The sequence below is a fragment of the Furipterus horrens genome, unplaced genomic scaffold (assembly GCF_987537825.1).
Source record: "Furipterus horrens unplaced genomic scaffold, mFurHor1.1.pri manual_scaffold_1, whole genome shotgun sequence".
In the NCBI taxonomy this organism is placed as follows: Eukaryota; Metazoa; Chordata; class Mammalia; order Chiroptera; family Furipteridae; genus Furipterus; species Furipterus horrens.
The window spans coordinates 190,532,366-190,558,190 of record NW_028327171.1 but is presented as its reverse complement, the minus strand read 5'-3'; the positions used below and the strand labels follow the sequence as shown (position 1 = coordinate 190,558,190).

The window sequence follows — 25,825 nt, the reverse complement described above, 5'->3', positions numbered from 1 at the left end:
ACCCAACAAGGGAAGCAAGCGTAGACAATGTACCTTAGCCACAAATTCACAGCAGACCATTGCTTTATCTTTCTAATTCTCTTTATACAACAGATATATGTCCTGTATCAGAACTCTAATGACCAAAACAGAACTGATTAAAACAGAAAGCAGAAGTCAATTATACAGTCGCTTCTATAGCAGGAAATTACTCATTGAGAAAATATCTTCTCATTCTTATATGGGTATTAACAGCTCTAAAAGAAAAGGACACTTATCTATAGTTAAGGAAACAGCATCTCTCATATTTCACCAAAAATAGGACATGAGAACATGAGACCATATCTGAAATCCTGGAACATTCAGCCAAGTATTTGCTAATTTGATCTGTTAGATTCTCTTCCCTTACATCTCACCATGGTAACATTTTAAGTGAGCCTAACAGACAACTCTGGCTCATTCTAAAAAAATGTTGGAAAGCTGGAAGGAAACAGAAAGATCAACCCTTTCAAAGAAGAGATAAATAACTAAACATAATGTTACTCCAATTATCTAGATTCTTCTCTTTTTTTTTTTATGCATCACCAGGGACTAATCTCATCTGAGTCAGACATCAAACAACTGGACAAGAGAATCAATTCAGAATGAAACAATGGTGACACATAGGTAGCAGTGTCAGGGCAACAGCCAAAGTACAGGCGTGACACATCACCTCTAAGGGAACACTCATTTATCATATCTTGAATGTTCTCTCCAGAAAAACTTTCATGGTCTCTGTGGGTGAAATAATGGGGCATCTGGTAATACTGAAGCCAGAAAGCCTTCCATTTTAACCCTACCCAGGGCCCCAGGACTCCTCCTTGCCACAGCATCCAGCATGGGAAGACAAGACTAAAGCTCACCAACTTTCCCAAATTGTGCTTTTTTGCCAGACAAAAGGTTATGTGTTCTCCAAATCCCCTTTCAGTTTCCTGCTGACACATGGCTAGACTAGTTCCTAGTCCAATGGGGTTGGGTGGGGCCGTTGAGTGAGTTCTGACCAGTGGAATGAGGGTGGAAATGATGCATACCACCCTGAGGCCTGGTCCCCAAATGTATGTAAGGTCATACACATACATGATCTAGAAGATCCTGTGGAAAACTCCAAGGCCTCAGATGATGAAGCCACTAAATGACCACATGGAACAAAGCTTCCCCTAGCCCAGTGAGTTTCGACATTTTTCATTTCATGGCATACATAAACTAATTACTGAAATTCTGCGGCACACCAGAAGATATATATCATAGTGTTTGCCAATCTCACAAAAAAATAAATAGGTATAATTCTGATTCATTCACACTGGATGGCTATTGCATTGGCTGTTGTCATTTTTTTATTTGACAATCTAAGGGAACAGAGGTCAATGCCCTGACTAAATAGTCAGGTATAGCCCAGCCACACCAGACTGTGACATGAATGAAAATTCCCCTTTATACAGATTTTGGCAGTGGTTTGTTACAGCAGCTAGTGCTCATTACACTGATGAACATAGTTTGCCTGTGCTGTGATCTCACTGTGGAGGCATCAGTTAATCTACAGCACCCACACCTACCTGTGTCATTGCCGATGCAATCAATGATCAGGCAGATTCCTAAGGGCTTGCTCTGCATCCTGTATCTTTCCTTTGGAATGTGCTGGAAAAGAAAGCAGGGATTGTTAAAGGCTCTGGATCCTGCTGTTTCTGCCATGTCCCACCTATACATCATCTTTCCTTTTGGATTTTCTTAAACAGTCCGTGGGCAGGGAAGTCAGTCAAAAGACAGAGCTTGAAGTCATCACACTTGACATTTCCCATTAATATCAGTTTTTTTCTTCTATTAGGGTAATGGGCGTAAGGCAACAATCTATTTCAGTTTTTATTTAATTTTAATGAGAATTGCAGTCTCTTTACATGTTTCTTAGCCTTGCAGGTTGAAGATAGTTTGAAAAAGAGAGGAAAGATAGATCACCTCTGTTCTCAGTAATCTGAGTTTGTGCAAGTGATACCTTTCCAAACTAGTACAAAAGGAGGCCTTCTATTGCCTCTTCTTACAGAAAAGAGGTTGTCAGCCTAAAAAAAAGCCAAAACAAGTCAGGGTTCAGTGTCACTGCTTCCTGGTCAGTAATCACGCAACTGAAAAGAGAAGTGCAACGCTGGAATTTTCCTGAATTCTGCTAACGCAAACCACTTTCAACATCTTTTTCTTTGCTACAACCAAGGTTCCCCTTGAGAAGAGTACTCAGGAGAATAACACTCTCAAAGATCCCTTTATTGTAACAAAAAAACAATTCCTCATAGACACATATTTTTAAGGAAGTCAGTGTTCTCCACGGAAACTGTGCACACGGTCCAGTACCAAATCAGATAATTTATTCCATACCCGAGGCAAAAATGCTCCTGATTCTTGAATGGATGTCTTCACTGATTCTCCTAGAGAATGAGATAAAAATCATTGACAAAGCTAAAGGAGAACTAAGCCCACTCCCATGCTGGCTGCATTTCTTCACGTCACAATCATCTCTTCCTCTATTTTCTTTTGCTATCTCCTTTTCTCAGCCAGCTACCCTCAGCCCCAAGGTTCCAACCTAGCACCGAAAAACTGATAAGGAAACCCAAATTTCCATGCTAAACAGGGTTATGTAGAAAAACTGCTTAAGTAGCAAGTGAAAGAAGGTTCTCCCTTGCCCTTCTCCAGGTGAGGACCAGGTGACTGGTGAGTTTTTAACCTGATAGTGAGAATCTAATAACTTCACTGCAAACAATAGCAATATTTCCTATATGTGCTAGAACTGTGGACAGTACCCAAGGGAAAAGCCTTAGAGACTGAACAGATGGCCATGTTTTCTTAGTACAGTGATATTGGGAAATCATAAAATGAAATGTCAATGGCAAGATAGAAGACAGTGAGCTTAACAAATGTAGATGAGCCTAAAGCACACTTTGTTAGGTAAAAATGGCTTTATTAGCCCAGGAAGGTAGAGAAACCACCAGTTTTAGAGCCATAAAGGACTGACAAGCTCTGTGATCTTGGGCAAGTTTCTTCCTCAAGTTTTAGGGTTTTTTTAAATCTCTAAGATGAACAGACCAACGCCTACTTTATAATACTGTTGCAAAAATGAGAAATAACATCTAAAAATAGGTAAAGATAATGCCAGAATTGATAAGGTCTGCGGGAAATGAGCACTGTCAAATACCAAAGCTGTAAAAGTTGAAACAGTCTTTTTAAAAAACAACTAGCAACACCCTTTAAAACAACATTCTGTTTCTGGAAGGTTATCCTACAGAAATAATAGTGCAAGGGCATCTACTAAATGACTGTTTATAATGGCCCCAAACTAGAAAAAACTGAAAGTCTACCAGGATGAAACAGGGTAAATAAATTATGGTACATATAATGGAATACTATGCAATATTAAAAAGGATAAGAGAGGTCTTTACATATTTGACATAAAAAGATATGCAGACTATATTAAGTAAAAAATGGATTACTAAATAATATAATATTGATCCAATGTACTTAAAATACGTATTTGTGTTCATATATTTACATATCTACCTGCCAAAAATGAGTGTCTTAGAGGTATGTAAATCAAACATTAATAGTGGTTATGTCTCATACTTGGAATTTAGAGGAACTTTCACTTCATGTTGTTAATTATGGCAATCATGAATTAACAGAATAACAAATGACAAAATAATCTATGTAATATGCCTATCTCAGTTTAAGGCACTTGGTAAGTGCTTAATAAATTATAGTTATCATTATCATCGTCATTCAGATGAAATCAACTTATAAATCCAAATTAATATAAATACTTGATATGATTATTTTAAATTTCTGTTAGAGTTAGGTCAAGTTATCAGAATGCTTTCTTCTTTTATTAGCAAATAAACCATGTCCAGGCAAAAGCAGGTAACTAGCTCCCCTAAGTATCATCAAGGGTGTGGGGAGCCTCACCTACCTCACCTGTATAATTCCAATCAAGGATAAACCTGCCATTAGGGAGCACAATGGAAAGAACATGGATTGTTTTTAATTCCTATCCAAATCTACCAGGTCTCCTATTTCCCTTTAAACAGCTTTCAGAATGCTAATTCTCACCACCTCACCAGTGTTCTAAGAAATGCTGTCGCGCACTGGCTGGTGTGGCTCAGTGGACTGAGTGCCAGCTCAGTGGACTGAGTGCCAGCCTGTGAACCAAAGGGTCACCAGTTGAGATTCCCAGTCAGGGCACATGCCTGGGTTGCAGCCCAGGGCCCCAGCTGGGGGCACATGAGAGGCAACCACACATTGATGTTTCTCTCCTTCTCTTTCTCTCTCCCTTCTCCTCTCTCTAAAGATAAATAAATAAACAAACAATAAATAAATCTTTAAAGAAAAAAAGAAATGTTGTTGCTTCAGGAATTAATTCGTTTTTCAGTAGCTTTTCCTGGAGAGCAGAATTTTATGTAGGAAATGACAGGCATGAACTTCACCATCTGGCTAATCTGGGCAAAATGCTTTTGTTTCCAGGTACATGCAGACAGCACAGAGGCTGCTCTACAAAGAGGGCTTCCATCAGGCCACTGCCCTAATCCAATGTTCAGGATCTCCACTGCACAAAGGACCAAGTCCAAAGTCCTGAGGTAAGACTGAGCAAACCCTCCTTACCTGCTTATCTATCAATCCCTGCCTGCCTCCAGGAGTTCTGAAGCATAATCATCTCCACTGCAACGTCTCATCCCTCACTTCAATGAGGACTCAAGACAAGCAAAAGAAATACAATTTTTAAAAAAGATGGGACCGAGTGCTGATATTTTAAGAGAGACGAGAGAGATTGTACAGGTAGAAATAACTAGCTTTTTATGTATTTTTTTCTTTCTTTTTAGGGGAGGGGGATGTTATCTATAGAGTACCTAGATTTATTGAATGGGCTTATAAAACAAGACACTGGTAACCTTTCTTCTTTCTGCTACATGCTATTTGCTTTAACATGGTTCATTACCATGGCTGGCTTAATGTTTAACATGGCCCGGTTATTGTTCCATTTCAAGTAGAAATGGCACATCTCTTAAAAATATATAGCCAAGATGATGAAGCTGATAGAGTAAGAGGTGTTTAAGTTCAAATACTGTAACTGAATTCAGTAAATAACTACAAATGCCGATGAATACATTTTAAGAGTTTAACAGCTTTTTATTTTTGGGGAGCTTTAGTTAGACTGTATAGATAAAGAAAATGGCCCTCTAAAAAAATAAAACCTTTTATAATAGAACAGTCAAGCATTTATAAAGAATGAACATAAAGAAAAGTTAGTCTTACTTTGAATGTCAGGTTGTTTCACCACGAGTCTTTGTTCTTTACTTCTCCCATTCTGAAGCTTCAAATATAAAGAATAAGGTCACACTCCCTATTAGTTTTTTCAGAGTCACATTATATTAAATGTTTTTAAATAACTCAGTAAGATTTTTACCCAGGAAAAAATAAAAATATCACATTCACTGTTAAATTATCTAAAGACAAATAGTGAGAGCCATTAACTCCATGAATCCTATATCTTGTAACCAAAGGACAAGGCAACTCTTTTTTTCAAGAAATGAAAATACAGTTAATGTGTAAATATGCTAAACTACCATATTAGCATGTTTCATTCAAATCAGCTCAGTGAAGTCAGATGTTATGGTAGAGTGTCTCTAAGAACACCAAGATAGAACAAGCTGTTCGAACATGCAATTGACCTTCAACCTGATCCTTTAACATAGAGGCAATGTACGTATGATTAAGAGTGGGAGTTCTACTTATGCACCCATATGTTCATAGCAGCACTGTTTACAATAGCCAAGTGCTGGAAACAACCTAAGGGCCCACCTGTAGATGAGTGGATCAAATACTGTGGTACATTTACACAATGGAATACTATGTAGCACAAAGAAAGAAGGAACTTCTACCATTTACAACAACATGGATGGAACTGGAGAGAATTATGCTTAGCGAAATAAGCCAGGCAATGAAAGAAAAATACCATATGATATCACCTGATACAGGAGACTAATGAACAACACAAACAAATGGACAAAATTGAACAAGGAACAGAATAACAGTTATCAGTGGGGAGGGAAGAGGGAGAGAAGGGGTATATGTAGGAGAAGGGTCTAGTCAAAGAACATGTATAAATGACCCATGGATATGGACAACGGCGTGGGGAATGACTGTGGGAGAATGGGTAGGCTGGGTGCGGGGACAGCAATGGGGGAAAAAATGGGACAACTATAACTGAAAAACAATAAAAAAAAAATTTTTTTTTTTAAAGAGTGGGAGTTCTAGCCCAAACAAACCTCACTATAAATCTCAATTATGTCACTTAATAGCTACATAACCTCAAGCAAGTTATTTAACCTCTATACATCTGTTTCTTGATCTTCAAAATAAGGACAATAATAGTACCTACCTTATAAATTTTTTGTGAAAGTCAAATGTATATGAAGCACTCAGGACAGTGCCCAGAATATGGAAGTGCTTAGTAAGTGTCCAGTTATTGTTTTCCTATAATTGCCTAGCTATACATAAGCCACATGTGGGCTTGATCCTTGATAATAGCTACCATTTCTGAGGGCTACAGTGGGATTGATCAGAGAATGAAAGATTGAACCGACCCTTTCTCTTCTCAGATGACAGGTCTTGTGTAAGGTACACATATCACATACTGTCAACCATTTGATACGCACAGCTTTCAAATGAAAGTTCTCCTCTGAAGCTATCCTAGCCAAAAGAGAGGAGTAGACTATTCATTAAGCTGTGTCTTTAAGTATGTGTCTACATTAAAGAAAAGCATGTAACTTGCTTTTATCCCTAATAACCCGTGACCTGGCCATAGTTTGATGTTAGATAGAAGTTCAAGCCCGACATAGATATGCATTCACTTTTACATACTATTAAAAATATATAACATTAAATCAAAGCTAGATTTTAAAAGCATTATATTGTGAAAAATTATAAAATGAAAAGTATTATATTATATAATATGTTGGTATCATGTGTCATTTAATGCCACTGTAACTTTTAAAACACTTGCAGCCTTGTATTAGTTAATATCCAGCTATTCAGTTCCTAAATCTTGTGAGAAATTCACTGAATTCAAATGTCACAGTGCCTGCTTACTAAATGAATGAATGATCAGGGTCACAGATTAATACAGAAAATTTAAGAAGTTCACACGCAGAGCATGTGAGTTCTCAACAGGCTACATAGGCAATGAATACAACTACTTTCATTAACAAAACAAAGTCAATAGTAAAAATATGGCAGGCTTTTAACTAAGAATGGCAATATAATTCATATTAGATAGACAATTGTAGAGAAAGCTCAGAAAAATCTGGATCTGCATCCTAAATCAGGTTCATCTCATGATTTTGTATCACAAAGATTCAAGAAGACAAAAGAAAACATAACTGATTCTTGAAAAATGATAGCTATATCTAAGTGATGGCGTGTCTGGTATGTAGTTTATTAAAATACACCATGGTGTAGAGGAAGGAGCAGGGACTGGCCCCAGTTCTGTTGATAGCTGGAGGTCGGTAATCACTTAACGTTCTGTAGGGCTGTGTTTTCTTATTTGTTTAATGAAGGGGCTGAATGGTATAATCCTTAACATCCATTTTAGCTCTGATTTCCATTGCTCAGTGGTATCTCTCACAGCTCATGTTCTTCATGAACTATTTATAACACAGGGCTAGATATATAAGTGTTTATAATTTAACCATGAAATTGCACTGTGGTTTAAGTCCTCACTACACATTCCACATATCTTTATATGAGGATGAGGATAGATTACACTAAGATTAACTTCTCAGGATAAAAAATTAACCCAAGAACAATCCTGAGAATACCTGGCACCATCTACTAGCACAAAAACCAGAAGTCACTATGTGATATTTATGTTCACAAATCAATTAACATCTCTCAATAACAAAAATACTTTTGCCAAGACCATTAAAAGAAGCTCAATAAAAAGCAAATGCCCAGAGAGGTAAATAAAAGGTATTTATTTTGAAGCACTGTTTATAGTAACAACTGATTAGAAATAATCTAAATACACATACATAAATAAGAAAAGGTTAAACACATTGTTATACATCTAGAAAGTAGAACCACGTGTAACCATTAAAACAATGATTCAATAGAGGCAGTTACATAGGAATCATATGGAATAATTTCCAAGAATTCTCAAATCAGGACAATGGACATAAAACAAAAATGAAATATGATATGTGCATAAACTATCTCTGGATGATTAGAGAAGACAACAGTTAATTACAGCTCCTTCTAGGAGGAAACATGCTTTAAAAAATCTTTTAGTTCCATTTAAAATTTTTTTTGTCCATGGGCATACCTTGCCCCATATTATTTAAAAAGCTAAATTTTCAAAGGAGCAAATGAACAATGAAAAAATGTTCAGTTGTATATGTAATACACAAATAGACATAGAAAAATGACTAGAAAGGAATATAATGAAATCATAGTGGTTATTTTTGGGTTGTAGGATAGAGGTAGTCTATTCTTATTTTCTATTTCTCCGTATTTTCAAAATCACTTCAGTGAACAACTGCCTTGTAAGCATAAGAAGTTATACATCTTATTAAAACAAATGCACATTTCTTTCACAATTTTTTCAGATATTAAAGTACATGGTGTAAGAATATGTATATTTTAATTAAATTTCTGAAGCTGTTTCATGCTGGGATTCCATACAATTGCTCCAGACTCACCCTTAAGGTATATGAACGATCCTTAAGACTCAGGTTTGGGAAAGATGCCTGGAGAGCATTTGTATAACTTATTCCTGTTCCTTGAGCTGTAAGCAGAAGAGAGGTATTGAGTAAAGGTTTACCAATTATTATCAAATGAATCTTCAACAATGATTCAGTCAAGGTGAATCATCATCTTTCAAAATACCCTAACCTTTCCAGCCACCTTACTTAATTCGAAATATCAGATCATATGACTCTTCTACCAGTGTCTTTAAGAATAGACTAAAAATGCTAGTCCTATCATAATTTGGGGGTGGGGGTGCGGGTGGGGACAGTCTGTAGACTGCTAACAGAGTCCAAATTGAAGCTAAGTCTAAAAGACAATGGGGGAGGGGTGGCATGAGAGAGAAGGCTTTACTGAGGAAGGGATTATCAGCAGAAAAGTTGCCTTTTTTCATGAGACAGTTTTGTGAAACTCAGAACACATGCAAGACAGCTATGAGACCCCAGTGATAGGGTACCGCCCAGCACTGGGTGGTGGTCAGGGCAACCACTGACCACAGGGCTCGGCATACACTCAAAAGCCCTGAAGGTCCACTGGTGCAGAAAAAAGGGGGGCAAACTCGTCTTGAAGGTGGGAGTGTTAAGAACTGCCTCTCGGCATGTTGAGGAAGGCCAAAACTCTGTGGTCATGGGCATGGGGTGATGAAGTCAGCAGATCAGGGATATGAAGGATATAAAGGAATGTGATCTCTCATCACAGGCTACTCGGGGCTGTGAACATTCAGCTTCTATTCCAAACATCAAGCCAACAATGAATATTTACCAACCAAACCTACCACTGAGAAACCAAAATTCTGCTCACCAGACTGCTTGTATTTCTGGATTTTTGTCTTCAGGTCTATTCTGTGGATGTTCTTTAGGCAGCTTTCTAATAAATCCAATTGATCTGGAGCAATGAGATTCAGTTTCTCCAATTCCATCACAAGATCCAAGAAGCTCTAAGAGAGCCATCAGCAAGAAATAAATGTCAGCAGGGCGACTATGAAGACCCAAATGCATGGGCCATGGTTTATAACACCAAGAAAAGGTGACAAGTGGAGCGCCTTCAGACCTTCAGTGATGCTAAACCAGACCTCTGTTTGATCATCGCTCCAATGTCAGGTGCATATTACACTCCTCAATTAGTGGTCAACCTGTACCTAGACTGGGGATGGACACATGGGTCATTTTGTGTCATCAAGGAGTATGGTGAGAGAGCAGGCCTAAAAATATAGTAAAATCCTCCTGAGTATTTTCTCTTTCAAAAAGTCAAGCTGGTATTGTCATACTGAAAAACTCTAAGGGCTTTCCTGAAAAAGGAAGAGAGAAGGTAGTTTGGGGAAAGTTTTTACTAGAAAAATCTCAATGATACATTTTAATCATTGCTGGGCATTCCAACTCACTATGACTCAGAGGATATGAGGGTGCAAAATCTCAAGGTTAGACATTTGCTATTCATTTACCCTGGGCGACAGGGACTGCGAAAGAACTACATTGCAGAAACAGGCATTACTTTAGTTTTATTTCCCTTCTGTTTAACGTTTGTTTACTTAAACGCTATGTTTATTTTTAAATATAATCATAATTAAATCTATATAAATGATTGGGAGATAAGTTGATTACAGGATACAAAAAAAAAATGTTCAATTTTTTTTTCATTTTCCTTCTCATTTTGCAATTGATGGTGGGTGCATACAGTCACTCTGCATTCCCGGATTTCAGAAACTGTAATCCTTGAGAAACATAAGGAAATCCTCAAGCAATGACTTACCCTCAGAGGCAGGTCCTTTATAAATATACTGTCAAATACTAGAGACCTGAGCACTTCCTGGCCTGTCCTTTGGTCAGCAGTACCAGACAGGGCCAGCTGGAATTTAAATACTTTTCCAGCAATCACAACATCCCTGAGATCTTCACCCCTACCTGATTTTCCACCCCTAATCTCTACTATGCCATTCCCCACATATATCAGTCATAAGGACACGTCTCCACATGCAGCCTAATGACTCCACACTGACCTTGAGCTAGCTGAGGAGAAAGGCATGGAAGTAAGAGAGCGAGATGAGAGTGAATTAGCACTTCTCACCTGTTTCTACTCAGCATGAGCAGATGGAACTACCTAACTCTCCCAGATGATCTGTCAAACTGGGGAGAAAAACTGATGTATACGCCAGGCCTATGAATCTAACACAAAAAAAGGATAAAATACATGGATGAAAGAAACAATCAGGGCCACACCAGAAGATATCACCCTGTTGCCTCTCAATTCATAAACCAATTTTCTTACCATCGATATTATTATTTTTTAAAAAAATGCCCTGACCAGTGTGGCTCAGGTGGTTGGGCATCATCCCACAAACCAAAAGGTCACCAGTTTGCTTCCAGGTCAGGGCATGTGCCTGGGTTGTGGGCCCCGTCCCTAGTTGGGGAGTGTATGAGAGGCAACCCATCAATGTTTTTCTCCCTCTATTTTTTCCTCCCTTCCCTTCTAAGAATAAATAAATAAAATCTTTAATTAACTAATTTAAAAAACCATACTCTTCCCATTTTCTGCCTTCACCCCCAGCTTGGGCCTCCCTGCTCAAATGTCTGCTTCCCTCTCTTCACATTGTAGAGAGTATCCTCCATCTTCTGAGAAGTTCTTGGGGATACAAACCAAAAAAAAGAAAACTCACCTTATCCTTGGCTGTCCTGCCTCGGCCCATGTGATCCTTCATGAGAAAAATTAATGAGGATATATCAGATTTATCCAAATCATCACCAATCTCGGTCATCAGCACCCTGTAAAACAGACAAGTTTCTTTAAAATTCAGATACCAGTTCCAGTGAACACACCAAGAGCCTACACCTCCTCTATGCCAATAATTGGATAAAAGACAAATTCTTGGTCTTCCGGTTATGATGGTGGTACAGGTAAACACAGCTCGATTCCATGCACAATCACATCGATATTACTAACTTATAGAACAACCATCATTCAGAACCATCAGAAATAGAGCTGACTTGAAGTCCAACAACTACAGAATTAAAGAAGAAACCACACTGAGACTGGTAGGAGGGATGGAGATGCAGAATGGGTTGGTCCCACATCCATGAGTAGCAGATAAAAATCAGGAAGGAGGCAGTGTCCTGTCAAAATGGCGAGCAGGCCAGCTGCTGCAGCATCGGGCCGGTGGCTGGAAGGCATTCAAAAATGGCATTACGGTGCTACAGGATTCAATAAACTGGGGTTAATGAGAGATGATACAATACATGTGGATGATGATGTAAAAGAAGCCATAAGAAGACTTCCTGAGAACCTTTATAACAACAGGATGTTTTGCATTAAGAGGGCACTGGACCTGTCCATGAGGCAGCAGATCTTGCCTAAAGAGCAGTGGACAAAATACAAGGAGGATAAACCCTACCTTGAACCATACCTGAAAGAGGTCATTCGGGAAAGAAAAGAAAGAGAAGAATGGGCAAAGAAATAATCACATAATCGAAATTTGTGAATACATCTGTCCTCAGTATTTTAATGACGATTAAACCTGAAATGTACAATTTAAAACCATCTGGGTTGCAAATATATTACTTAAAATAAATATCTATTATAACTTTAAAAAAAAAAAATCAGGAAGGATATCTCAGGAGAGCGGGGTCCCAGCCCTATATCATGCCCCTCGGCCCAGGGTTCCAGTGGCAGGAAGATAAGTCTCCATAACTTCTGGCTGCAAAAACCAGTGGGGATTGAGGCTGTGGAAGACAGAAACTGAAGGAGTCTCAGGCAGCTCCTCTTAAAGGCCCATCCACAGAATTACTCGGGTTTATTCCCTCTGACCTCCAGCACTAGAGAAGCAGACTGCAGACATCAGAGACAATATGCGGAGGAACTAAATTGTCCAGCATTAGAGCAAGAGCTGGGGGGCAGCTTCTTTGCAGAGAGAAGTGCTGGCAGAGGGCATTGCTCCTTTTCTGAGCACTTCTCCTACAGAGTCACAGAGCTGGCAGACACACACACCATATCTGAGACTCCATCAAATTGGCTAACACTGTTTGCCCCACCCTGATGATTTCCTGAGGCCCTGGACCACCTAACTTCCGGGCACACCCAGGTTGTTTGCAGTGGTTTTTCCGTAGGAATAGCTTATCTTGATTCATGCTTCACATTTTCCTAAATTCTCTCAAACAAACAGCATCTAGCCTCAGCAAGTCCCACACATCTCACTAAGTTATTCCTGGCCCAGCACTAGCAGCAGCTGGCCTTGGTCCACACCTTGGCCCCTCCTAGGCACCTCCAAACCCAGCACAAGTAGCAGCTGTCTGCAGATCACTTTGTAGCTTAAGCTGTGTGACCCTGAACAGAACACAGGCAGCAGCTGCTGTTAATGTGCCCATGGCAAGCAAGGCTCAACTATACCAGGAGGGTGTCGACAGCCCACACAGTGGGCGCATCTCAAGTACCCAGCTTGGGTAATAGGGGAGGCTGTGCCACTGGAACCTACAGGACACCTACTACTGCCACTGGACCCTACAGGACACTTACTACATTAGGTCATTCTACCAAGCCCGAGAGATGTAGCAGCTCTACCTAATACACAGAAACAAACACAGGGAGGCTGAAAAAAATGAGAAGACAAAGAAACACAGCCCAAATGAAAGAACAGAACAAAATTCTAGAAAAAGAACTATACAAAATAGAGACAAGCAATTTACTAGATGCAGAGTTCAAAAGACTGGTTATAAAAATGCTCAATGAACTTAATGAGAACCTCAATAGCATAAAACAGATTCAGTAAAAAATGAAGACACACTAATTGAAATAAAGAACAATTTACAGGAAATCAAGAGTGGATAAAGGCAAAAATCAAATCGGTAATTTGGAATATAAGCAGCAAAAACCAACCAATCAGAACACCAAAAATAATAAAGAATCCAAAAAATTGAGGATACTGTAAGGAGCCTCTGGAACAACTTCAAGTATACCAACATTCACATCATGAGGTGCCAGAAGGAGGAGAGAGCAAGAAATTGGAATCCAACTTGAAAAAATGACATATAACTTCCCTAACTTGGTGAAAGAAATAAGACACACAGTCCTGGAAGCACAAAGAGTCCCAAATAAGATGAACCCAAAGAGGACCACACCAAGAGACATCATAATTAAAATGCCAAAGGTTAAAAACAAAGAGAGAATCTTCAAAGCAGCAAGAGAAAAGCAGAGAATTACCTACACAGGAGTCCCAATAAGACTGTCAGCTGATTTCTCAAAAGGAACTTTGCAGGCTAGCAGGGATTGGCAAGAAGTATTCAAAGTGAGGAAAAGCCAGGACCTACAACTAAGATTACTCTACACAGCAAAGCTATCATTTAGTATCAAAGGAGAGATAAACAGCTTCTCAGACAAGAAAAAGCTAAAGGAGTTCATCACCACCAAACCAGTATTATATGAAATGTTGAAAGGTCTTTAAGAAGATCAAACATATGAACAAAAAATGGCAATAAATACATAGCTACCAAAAATTGAATCTAAAAAATAAAATAAACAAACAAGCAGAACAGAAACAGACTCACAGATACAGAGAATGTTTTGATGGTTACCAGAAGGGAGGGGTGTCAAGGTAATGGGCAAAAAAGGTGAAGGGATTAAGAAGGACAAATTGGTTGTTACAGAATGGTCATGGGAATATAAAGTGCAGCATAGGAAAAAAGTAGCCAAAGAACACATATGCATGAGGTATGGACACAGACAACAATGTGGGGATTTACTGAGGGAGTTGGGGGGGTGTTGCATGAGGGGGGCAATGGGGGAAAATTTGGGACAATTTTAATAACATTAAAAAAGACTAATTCTTGTCCCCATTTCAATGTACCCCCTGTAAGAAAGAAAGCCTAGATTACACCAGAAAGAGATCTTAAGGAATCTCATTTTTCCCATTTTCAATAGGAGATGGTATCTCTCTTCCAACTAACTGCTCTGAAAACACCTCAGAGAATAAAAACTTCCCTAAAGATCCCCTTGTTCCCCAGAAGTTATAAAGAAATAACTAAAGAACCTGAATGACTAAAATGAAGACAGAAATAGGACTGAAAGCAATCTTGTCTTCTCTGTTTAATGAGCTCCCAGGTGATGCTAACCCAGGGACCGTTCTTTGAGCCGCAAGATTTTAAAGCAAAGTAACACCTGGGATGCTCCAGCCCACTCTGAAACTCGAAGGGTACAAGGCATGTAGAGCCTTGGGACTGTGACCGCAGATGTCTTGGTCTAGAAAGCCCGGCCTGACTCAGTCACCTCTTTCCAGTCAGAGCTATCATCACACTTTATCAGGGCTCCCAGGACGCTTCATGATTAGCATTGTTACGTTAAAATTATCATCACTGCTTAAACAGCTGTTTTCCCAATTAGACTCTCAGAGTCTTGAGGATGGAAGAATCTTCATTCATTTTGCTCTAGCACTTCCCAATTTCCTGGCATATGTCAACCCACAAAAAAAGCCCTTGAAGAAATGAATAAATGAATTTAGCAGTCAGCTCCCACTGCCTGGCCTTTCTGCCCAGAGGCCTCTAGAAACTGCCTCCACTCACCATAGACAGGAAACAGAAAATTGAAAGCGTGCCCCCTAACTTATTCACAAAAATCCAGTTGGTGCCTCCCCACAGGGTTTAAGATTACAGCTACTATGTGATGGTTGGAGAGGTGGAAGAGGATCAAGAATACAACAGCAGCAATTACTGCTTCACAGTTTTAAAAGGTACTTCACATGCCAAATTATCACAAGTGATCCCCACAAACAAACTTGTGAAATTGGGTATTATATTATTCTTAGCTTTACAAGTAGGAAAAAAAAACTCAACCAATGTTAGTGGCTGGTGGCTGACTTGGCCTATGAGGCCTGTAACCGACAGTTCTGAGGCTTGAGTCAGGCCTTCAGACCTCAAGTGTCAGACTTTCCAAGGCCCACACTGCTTTCAACTCTCTTTAATAAAGTTTTAATAATACGCATCATCTCAAAAGATATATTATTGATATAACTAAAGGCTAATGGTCTGAAGAAAAAGGATCTGCTAACTTAAGATAAGTTCTCTTCATTTCCCCAAAAACATCTTTTCTGGTGGCTTCTGCGGACCCCAGAACCTCCAAGAGTATTGTGAGAACAGAAGGAAAGAACAATTTAAAGGCTGTCTGAACTAAAGGGGACACCAGCAGACATTCCTCTCTGAACTGAAGGGAGCTGAGATGTGGTTACTTGCCGGGGTGTTCAATTTGGCCTCCCACAACGTCTGGATGCAGGGACTTCACAAGGAGGAAGCCCAACCCACTAGCTTCCTCATCAAAGGAAAGACCAGTGGGGATTTCCGAGGGATCTCAGAGTTCTACAAAGACGGGAAGATCACTGTCAGACCTACTTCCTTTCTCAGTATTGAAACTGTCAGGTCTGACATCATACAAAATCAGGCTAACAAAGGCCACTGAATATCTCACAGAGGCTGGTAAGAATTATTAGGTCTTTAGTCATTGCTATCTTTCTCATTATATCCGTCAGGCAAGCACATACCATCCATCCCTTCCAATTACATTAAGCAAACACAATCTAAGAATTCAAAGAGTTTGCCCTAACATTTGTGGCTCAGTTGGTTGGGAATCGTCCCACAAAGAGAAAGGTCACTGGTCTGACTACCATTCAGGACACATGCCTGGGTTGTGGGTTTGATCCCCCCAAACAGGGAGCATATGAGAGGCAGCCGATTGATGTTTCTCTCCGACATCGATGTTTCTCTCCCTCTTCTACTCCCTCCCTTCCCCTCTCTCTAAAAATAAATAAATAAAATGTTTTTTTAAAAAAATTCAAAGAGTTTAAAGGAATGAAGTAACTTACAGAGCAGTTGGATCAGTGAGCAGAGAGAGTAACGAGGCTGCTTTTCTTACTGTCCTTGTTTCTCTCGCTCAGAAGTCTAGACTGCCTCTTCCCTCCCAGCCTCAGGATTACCTGTAGTCTGAAACAAGGTGCGGGTGCCTGAGCAGGTGGGCCTCCACAGTCATTTTGTCCATCTTCAAAATCCGCTTCAGCAAGTCAAACCGCCTCACTCTGTAGAGCAGCTCAGCCAGGGCCATGGGAGACAGCTTTCCTTGCTCGCTTAAACTATCCAAAAGGTCCCTGACATTAAGTGCAGCCACATCTGCAGCGACATCCCGGCACAGAAAAAGCAGCATTTCCTTCTCATCTTGATCAAGCGCCTCTTCGATCTGATGGATGACCTCAGCAGCCATCATGTAGAAGGACAGTAATAAAACTCTAGTCCAGTCAACAGAAGGCCATGAGGCTACTGACTTCATTACTGATAGTTTTCTTCATTTCTCTGAATTGTTTCCAATGGAGGAGTTCTGTGGTTAAAAGGGAATTTGTTAAAGCCTCTTATCAAAGTAACTGACGCCTAAAATTCAAAATATGGGCTCTTCCTTTCTTGCTGGACTCTCAAACCCAGCAGATCATATTCATATTGTTAAGTCTACAAAAAGTGATCCTCAACCGACAAAGAAACTGATCCAAAACCAAAACAAAAAAAATAATTTACATTTTAAATGAAATGAAACCAGAGACAAATTTTTCCAAAAAACCCCCACATGCGTTATCAAAAATTAGAATGTATAGTAAAGGGGAAATCACAATGGAGGAGGAAAAGTCCAATAACTAAGCAGCTGACTACACAAAAGAAACCAGTGACCTTACCTGGGTCCTGGTAAAAGGGACTCTTTGTGGGGTATGAAAATGACAAGAGAAAGAGGCATCTGTTCTTACTCCATCCCTTTTTCCCAGTTTTCTCCTACTTTAAAACCCCTCATTCTACCTGTAAGCAGAAACCTTAACCGCCGTCTTCCCAAAGTCCCAGGCCCTTTTCACAGCTTCATCATGAATGCTTATAAGACCTGCCACCACAGCTGAACCTTGTCAAATTTTGATCACCTCTTCAGACCAGAAGAACCTCTCCCCTCTCCCCTGAAAGTGCCAGAGGCCCCTGGCTCTCAATACTCTGCTTCAGGGCAGCAATTACCAGTAGAGTTCCTGATGGTACCAGTGGAAGGAAGAAGGGGGAACAGAAGATCTGGGGAAAGACCCCAGTCCTGGGATGGGATCTGGGTGGGAGCGGGGTCATGCCATGGGTATATTCGTAGCTTCTTCCATTGGAAAGCAACCGATTTTCTTTCAAAATTTAAGCTGAGAATGGCAGTCACTATCTGAAGTTTAATTTCTGTTTTACATTCTAAAAAGTGTTTGTGTTCTGGGAGAGTACCTTATCTGTTTCCATCAGAGAATATGTCAGGTTAGAAGTTAATCATAGCAAAAAAAAAATCACTGGGAACACAACCCAACTGCAAGTTGCTAACTACTGCTACATATTTGCATGCCAGTATATTTACATATTTATCTAGCTATATTTAGTAAACAGAACACTGCTTCTATTTTATTTATAAATAAATTTTTATTTATATATAATCTCAGTCCACAAAAGTTTTGAGGCATCTTAAATAAAAATACATAAGTAGAAAAAAATTTTATATAAAAAAAGGGAAATAATTAAGTTAGAAAGTCAAAATGGGTTGGAGTGGTAGAGTGATAGGCCAGCCTATCAGCAAGAGATTAAATAAAATGTTATAGTCTTCTAATGAAGTACTATACAGCCCTGAAAATGAACCAGAACTACATGAATCTCAAACAAAAAGCAAAACAAAACAAATATTTTTGCCTAGGCAAAAAGCAAATTGCTAAAGCACAGATTATCCTAAATGTTTCAAAAATAATACCATAAGGGTGGGGCAAAATAGGTTTACAGTTGCTCATATGAAAAATAATACAATAATTAATAAATAATACTACTAGAATAAAATCTGTGTTTCACATACTCACAACTGTAAACCTGTTTGCCCCACCCCTGTATATTGTTTAGGGAGTGTGTGTGTGCGCGCATGTAGTGAAAATACTAAAACATACATAGTAATGATAAATACTGAATTATTTTCCATTTCAGGATGAATGGAATGTGACTAGATAAAAATGCAGAAGGGAAATGACTGAATTTCTAATATTTTGCTTCATAAGCAGGGCAATAGGTATACAGGTACTAAAATAAATATACTTCACGCCACATTCTCTGACCACAGTAGAATAAAAGTAGGAAATAATAGTAAGCCAAAAGGAAAACTTATAGGCTTTTAAAATGAAAAATTAGTTTCTATCTCTTCCATACTCCCATCTCACGGCATTCAGAACGCTTTTAGAGCTTCCTTGGTGTAGGTATAGATAAACCTTAGAACAACAAAGCCTAGAGGAATCCCAAAGTCATCCTCAAAAAGAACAGGTCAGATGTTATTTAACCTGACTCAAAAGATGGGGTGGAGAGGGTGAAGAAGGGTGGCAGCAGGTAGAATGAGCTCTTTAGAGTTCAGTGAAAGGACACTGCCCATCACCCGCAGCCCCACCCGGCCTCTGCTGCTGCTCAGCACTTCACTCACCTCCTCTGGAGTCGCTCGCTTCGCCTCACTGAGGTGAAGGACAGAAGAGCTATTTGAGTCCAAGTCTTTTTCTTTTCTGCTTTCAAAATCCCAGTCCTCCTGATCAACATTATGTTAGTTTCATTTCGCTCAACTATTTTAAGCCTTTTCTAACCGGACAAAACTGGCATCTGTGTGAATATTCTAGAATTCTTTAAAAATTCCTTTTCTTCCCTCGGCCCCCTGACAATTGAACTTCAATGCAATAACCACGCCTTCCTTTTTATCCACACCCCAACCCTAGTACAAACTGCACCTGATCTTCACAATCAGATGACTTAAAACCTAAGACCAGTTCCAATTTCACTTCCCAAGTGGACGTCATGGGAAGGTCCCAATTATCACTTAAACAAAGATGATCTGAATTGCAGGAGTTAGTTTCTACAACCGGCTAATAGAAAGGGTGCCAGGTATCAGAAACAAAACCAGGTATTTGCATTAGAAATGCATTTAATATGGGTGTTTACAAAACTGCTGCAAGGGCTGGAGAAAGGGGCTCTTGGCTGGGGGGCATCCAAGAAAGATTCCTGGGACTCTCAGATAGGCTGAGTCCTGGCCAAGACAGTGGAGAATCAGGAGGCTGCCACTGACAGCGTTGAGCTCAAGGACACCTACAGTGACCCCTGGCCTTGTTACTCGGTTGGTTGCAGCATCTTCCTCTGCACTAAAAGTTTTCAGGTTTGATCCCCAGTCAGGGCACCTACAGGTGCTGATTGATGTTTTTCTCACATTGATGTCTGTCTGTCTGTCTCTCTCTCTCTTTCAATAAACATATTCTCCGGTGAGGATTTAAAAAACAAAAAGAGCACCTGCACTGACCCAGCAATCAGAAGGCAGCCCGTCGCCACCACACCAGCCTCCCAACTCTCCAAACCTGGTGATCGGACACCGAAGTGTTGCTGCCCAAGTCCCCAAGTTGCCACGGCCTGCCTGCCAGCAGAGAAACTAAGAAAAGCCAACCAGCTCTTGGAATCTACCTAACTTCTGTTTATAAACTTGCCCTGAATGCACCTAACTGTCAGAACTAAATTCACATCCTACTTGTAAAGAAGCCGCAGAAATCCAGTCTGCCATTTTCCACCCTCTGGACATAAGTGAGAATGGGTCCTGAGGATCAACTGACATTTGCCACCACAGAAGGATAATCCATGAGGACATTTATATCTTCTTTTGGGTTAAATCTTCTGCATGGACTCCAGACTCCAGTGCCTGGCTCATAGTAGGCACTCCATCGCTATTTGTTAAATGAATTTTCACAAATTACAACCAAGTAATAGCCTCACTTCCCTTTCTCCCCAGACTGGATCTAGAGCATATGTTACAAACCCTCCCCAGCTAGCACCCCCAATTCTCTTGCCGTTGTTCCTTCTGACCACCAGCTCTGCAACACCTTGAGTGACCAACCGGTCCTGATTTGCCAGGACTGTCCGGTTTTAGAACTAAAAGTTCTGTCCCAGGAAATTCCTCAGTCCCAGGAAAGCAGGCTGATTCGTCACCTTCGCATCCCATCCTCAATGGTGAGCCTCCTCCGTTCATGTGTCCAGTGTAGCAAGTCTTGCTGAAGGGATGGGAAAAGACCCCACCACCACTCTGAGGTTTTCACCCTCAGCAGGCCACTTCCTGCTGCTCCGCAACTGTTTTCACAGGACCTTGGTCAGCTCCTTTCTCACATCCTCACAAGAGCTCCACCTTCACTGCGTTCTTCCACTCTAACACCACCCACTGGTGCCCCTTCGCATCAGATGACTTTGCCACTAATCAGGAGCGAGCTCCTGCAACCTTCCACATTCCCACTGTGGGGCTGGCACCTGTCGTCCCTGGGCTCACTCAGGGCCACCTATGCCTTAAGGGCCCTTCCATCTCCATGAGCTCCTACTCTTTCCTCAGTCTTTCCCTATTTCTAGGGACTCCTCCCTTCATCTTGTCAACATGTTCAAGTCTCTTCCATCTATACAAAAAAAAATTATTAAGCCTGAGATCCTCTTAGACAGACCATCCTTTCAATTTTCTTCTTTCATGTGAAGCTGGGCCTTTAAGAAGGAAGAATCTGCCCTTGGTGCTTCAATTACTTCAATTTCAATTCATTCCTCAATATGCATCCCTGCATCCTCCCTTCCCCCATAGCCTTTACATGTGGACACTCTGTATAGAGCCATACCAGACCCTGACAAAGGAAAAATCAGTAATATGAATGCTGTCTGTTTTAAACTCTGATATTTTGTGCATGATGGATTTTTTTGCACTAATGCCAATTTTTTCAAAATATCGCATTAAAATATTTTTCATCTGGATTACTGAATGTTTAAGCACCCCCTTAAATGGTGTGCCAGAGGTGAATGCCTCCCCCTTCTCACTCTAGTGTCCCGTTCCTGCTGACAGTGCTGGTGTAGAGGCCCTGGTGACTTCTCAGAGTCCAAATCCAAGACCTGCAGATGAACCCCTCCCTGAAACTCTGCTCCTTGGCTGACCTCACACCTCTGTATCCTACCCAGTCCCTCTCTAATCTCTGACTCCTCAACACCCTCTTTCTGCACCTGCTCCTTAAATGGGGGTGTGCCCTAGCAGCTATCTGTCACTCAGACTGTTCCCCTGGCCTTTCTGTCCCCCCTGCCTATGGCTTTCACCTTCTCCAAACCAATCTCTTAACAGAATAAACTTTCTGAAGTTCATGCTTGTACGAAGTCACTTTAAGTCACTTCCCTAATCCAGTGGTTCCTCATCTCCCATTGCAGTTTCCAATTTTCTTTGTAGTCAAGGTCTCTCATGGTCCAGTGCCTGCCCTCATTTCTCATTAACACACACCTTACCATTTGGCTTCAACCAAACAAGAAGTTCTTTCCTATGCATACTCTGTGCCTTTGCCCAGATTTCCTCTTCTATTTGCTTGCCTAGCAAAACCTTCTCAGCTTTCAGGGCCAGCTGAAGCATCTCCTACTGTGTAAAGCTTTCTTGGGAAGAACCCACACAGATTTGGTCAGTCATGCTTTCTACCAAGTACATAACTCCCTGGCATCCAGCATTAGTTCTAATTGGTGAAGATGAAATGTTTTTCACTTCAGCCAGGCTTCTCAATCTTTCTCAAAGAATGTCAACTTTGCCTCCAAACCATCTGGTATCCAAAGCACATAAGAATCTCTGTAATCAGTAGCAGAGCAACCAGCATAACTGGTTCCCATCATACTTTAACCTATCCCATGACATACTTAAGATTCCACTTTTTATACTGCTCCTCTTCTGGAAGCAAGTCATGGCATGCCATGAAAGCAAGGTCATGTCCACTGAACCACAGTAGGGGAATAAATGTAGTTACCCAAAACCTCCCTGCCCAGCACCTGCAGGAGGCAGCATGTAAACCCTGCATCTTTCAGGTGTCTGGGAATCTCCACTGAGATATGAACATAAAGTCCCTGAAGGGGTCACCCAGAAGTTTATGAAAGGATAAAGGAGAAGGGGTCCCCTGGCCAGGTAGGTTAGTTAGTTGGAATGTCTTCCTATAGGCCAAAAGTTTGCGGGTTTGATCCCAGTAGGGGTGCATACAGGAGGCAACCACTCAACGTCTATCTGTCTGTCTGTCTGTCTCTCTCCTCCCTGCTTCCTCTCTCTCTAAAGATCAATAAACATATTGTCGGGTGAGGATTCAAAAAGGAGAAGGAGTTACATGACCCCCTGGGCCACGCAGAATGTGGCCATCTCACAGGAGCTCTGTGCATTCACCCTGAACATAACTGAACCCACCTTCCTTCTCCACTCATGTACAGGATCTGTGGATGTGGACTGTGTGTGGAACAATTCAAGCAGCTAATATGATGAACCCATCTTTCCTCTTGCAACTGTGAAATGTCATTTAAAATGTCACATTTAAAATGAGGTCATGCATCACAAGGTTTCTGGAATTTCTAAAATGCAGAGGATACATACCAAACAGAGTCTAAAAGGCCATGTACTTAGGCTGAAGCATAAACACATTTCAATTTGGGATGTTACTAACCATTATTATGCATTGGTGGCTAAAAATACACATTAAAAATTACTTGGGCTTCACAAGCAGTGCATTTCAATTACGTATAGCAGATTGCCTGCAAACAATAGGCCTTCTCAATTATAAAATGACAGAAAATTAGAGGGTATATTTTATAAAGTTCCTTGATGAGGCTCAGCCCCATGACTCTCAGGGAAGCTCTCACAAATTCCAATGTAACACTACCTCTGATAACTTCCCTGATTCATAACAGTAGCATCCAGGCTGGAGAAAATGAAGGAATGAAAGAACCACAGAATGAGAAAGGATATAGATCAAAAAGAGATCATGAATTATCTAACTGAACACAGAAACGTGAGCAGAGTCACTTGGGACAATAAAGGTAAATCCATTTATATAGTGGCCCACTCCTTCTTAACCAAAGTTAAATTTTCACTAGGGCAAACTTCTCATACAGAGCCCAAACACCTAACATTTTATCCCACTTCTGCCCAACATATAATCTAGCTCAAGACAAATAAAAATCTCAATGTTCCCTGCACAGTGTTTTTCTGTCCCAAGATCTTTGCTCAAGTATTTGCCTCCATTTGGAAAGCTCCTTCCCTTTTCTCAGCCTCTGCCTATTAAAATTCTATCCCATCTTTCCAGGCACGTCTTCCATAAGCTTGTCTTGATCTCCAAGTCATACCTGTCTCCTCTTACGTCATAGCATAGCATTGTTTTACTCTTTTCTGGCATGTATCTTATTCTAATTGGATACTTGTCGAATGTGGTTAAGATTCTTGAGGATAGTTTACGTTCTTACTCATCTTCATTAGGCTGTGGTAGCTTGGCCAGGCCTGCCAAGCTCACCCTCCTAGGCCTGGAACCAACTAACTGGTCATCACTACACAGCTACAGCAGACCTGCACATGTGTAATGTCTACTTATCCTTTCATAACCTACAATGAAGCAAGATGGGGCTGGTGGTGGAGTAAGGTATCTTACTTGGAACTTGGTTGTTAGATCCAGGAGACAGAGCCTGTAAAAGACAACTTATACAATTATATGGGGTAACCATGCTGTTGTTTGAGTATAAGAGCTAGTAAGCCCCCATGCAGGGCATTCTGGGAGCTGGCAGAATACAGTGTCTCCAGCCAAGCTCACCAGACATCTCCTGGCCTTTTAGCAAAAGGTACACCTCCCCATACCTTTAGCTAAAAATTTATATTTTGCAATTATCACAATTTCTAAAACTGTAAGATCTATGTGTCGAAGTTCCCATCTTTGCCAAACCTCTAGGCCTGTCATCTGCATGCAGTATAATTTTCCTAAGATGAACTCAGAACTGCCTGAAATTTAAATTTTTCTTCTCAAATAGGATAGTCTTCTGACATCCTCAAAATTACTAACACCTTGTATAAAATGGTATAAGTTTAATACACAACTAATCTTCCATGAGCTTATTGCTGTATTCACTCTTGTTATTGAGAAAAACCAGAGAACAATGAGTAGCATTTATTGGATTAATCAATTTACAATGAAACTTCAAATCCTTGGGGAAAAAAAAAAAAAAAAGCAACCGGCCAACTCTCTGAATTTCGGTAATATTTGTCTCCTGTCTACTCTTTACAGCAAAGATCATTGACTTTAAAACTATTTTTGAAAGCTTCAAGTAAGAAGAGAAAAGATATATAAGCAAAAGGAAAAATTTTTTAAGTTTTCAAGAAAAAAAAAAAAACTCTAGAATTTCACAAGTAGATCAGGAAGCTTTAGTTCCCACCTGTAAAATCAGATACTATTACCCTAGGACATATTTTAAACCTTAGAACCAGTGGCTACAAGAGAATATTTCAATTATATTAAAATTACAATAAAAATTGATATAAATAATAATTGGTTAATTTCTCCAATTGAAGAGTTCACTGCAGAAGAGGTCACCATCTTGAATATGCAGGTAAATTTGGTATAAAATTGGTGGAGCTTAGTTCTTTCACAATTACTGAATTACTAAAGATGACAATCCAATATCTAGAATAGGAGGAAAATAATGAAGGAACTTTTTGTCTGTTCTGCACAAAAACTTAAATGGTCAAAAAAAGACAAAGTGGCTAAAAGTAGGGACCATAATAGAAACATAATACAGAACAAAGTACAAAGTGCAGGTGAAGAGAAGCAGTTTTAACTGGGAAGATAAGATGCAAGAATATATATTATATATATATATATATATATAGATTCATTTATTCATTTGTATGTGCATGGGGCCAAAGAAAAATTATTTCTCTAAACCCAAAGTTGAGGAGGGAAAAAAAAACATTTGGGCTTCTGAACAAGCAGATTAACAAAATGTAAACTGTGGATACACACATTCTCAAGAACAAGAAAAGTGGTCATTAGAAGAAAAAAATTTTTCATTAGAAACACTGATGTCAGAGGGGAGTGAAATTCCACGTGAGAAAAGCAGAAATATTAATAGGAAAAAAAACAAACAAACAGCAGCTCTGAAATACAATTGGAGAAATAGCATCAAAGAAAATAAGGGAAAAAAGTGAAAAGTACATATTTTTA

The 25,825-nt window shown here is 40.0% G+C and overlaps 1 protein-coding gene and 1 pseudogene across 8 annotated transcripts in view; one reads left to right on the top strand and one right to left on the bottom strand.

Annotated features, from left to right (window-relative positions):
* The window catches only part of CFLAR (CASP8 and FADD like apoptosis regulator), a 43,742-nt gene that overhangs the window by 15,170 nt on the left and 2,747 nt on the right, over window positions 1–25,825 (bottom strand). For 6 of the 8 annotated variants that reach the window (XM_090282514.1, XM_090282559.1, XM_090282539.1 and 3 more), the window contains 7 exons: window positions 16,736–17,130; window positions 11,444–11,549; window positions 9,592–9,727; window positions 8,745–8,830; window positions 5,302–5,359; window positions 2,380–2,429; window positions 1,572–1,653 (listed from right to left, as the gene is read on the bottom strand). In XM_090282514.1, coding sequence (XP_090138640.1) covers window positions 1,572–1,653; window positions 2,380–2,429; window positions 5,302–5,359; window positions 8,745–8,830; window positions 9,592–9,727; window positions 11,444–11,549; window positions 16,736–17,082 — 865 coding nt within the window. In that variant the 5' untranslated portion in view covers window positions 17,083–17,130. Of the gene's footprint in view, window positions 1–1,571; window positions 1,654–2,379; window positions 2,430–5,301; window positions 5,360–8,744; window positions 8,831–9,591; window positions 9,728–11,443; window positions 11,550–16,735; window positions 17,131–19,257; window positions 19,621–23,031; window positions 23,127–25,825 lie in introns of those variants that run through there. The other 2 variants (XM_090282533.1, XM_090282550.1) reach the window with 2 other exon arrangements.
* On the top strand, window positions 11,906–12,364 carry LOC150022494 (cytochrome b-c1 complex subunit 7 pseudogene; annotated as a pseudogene).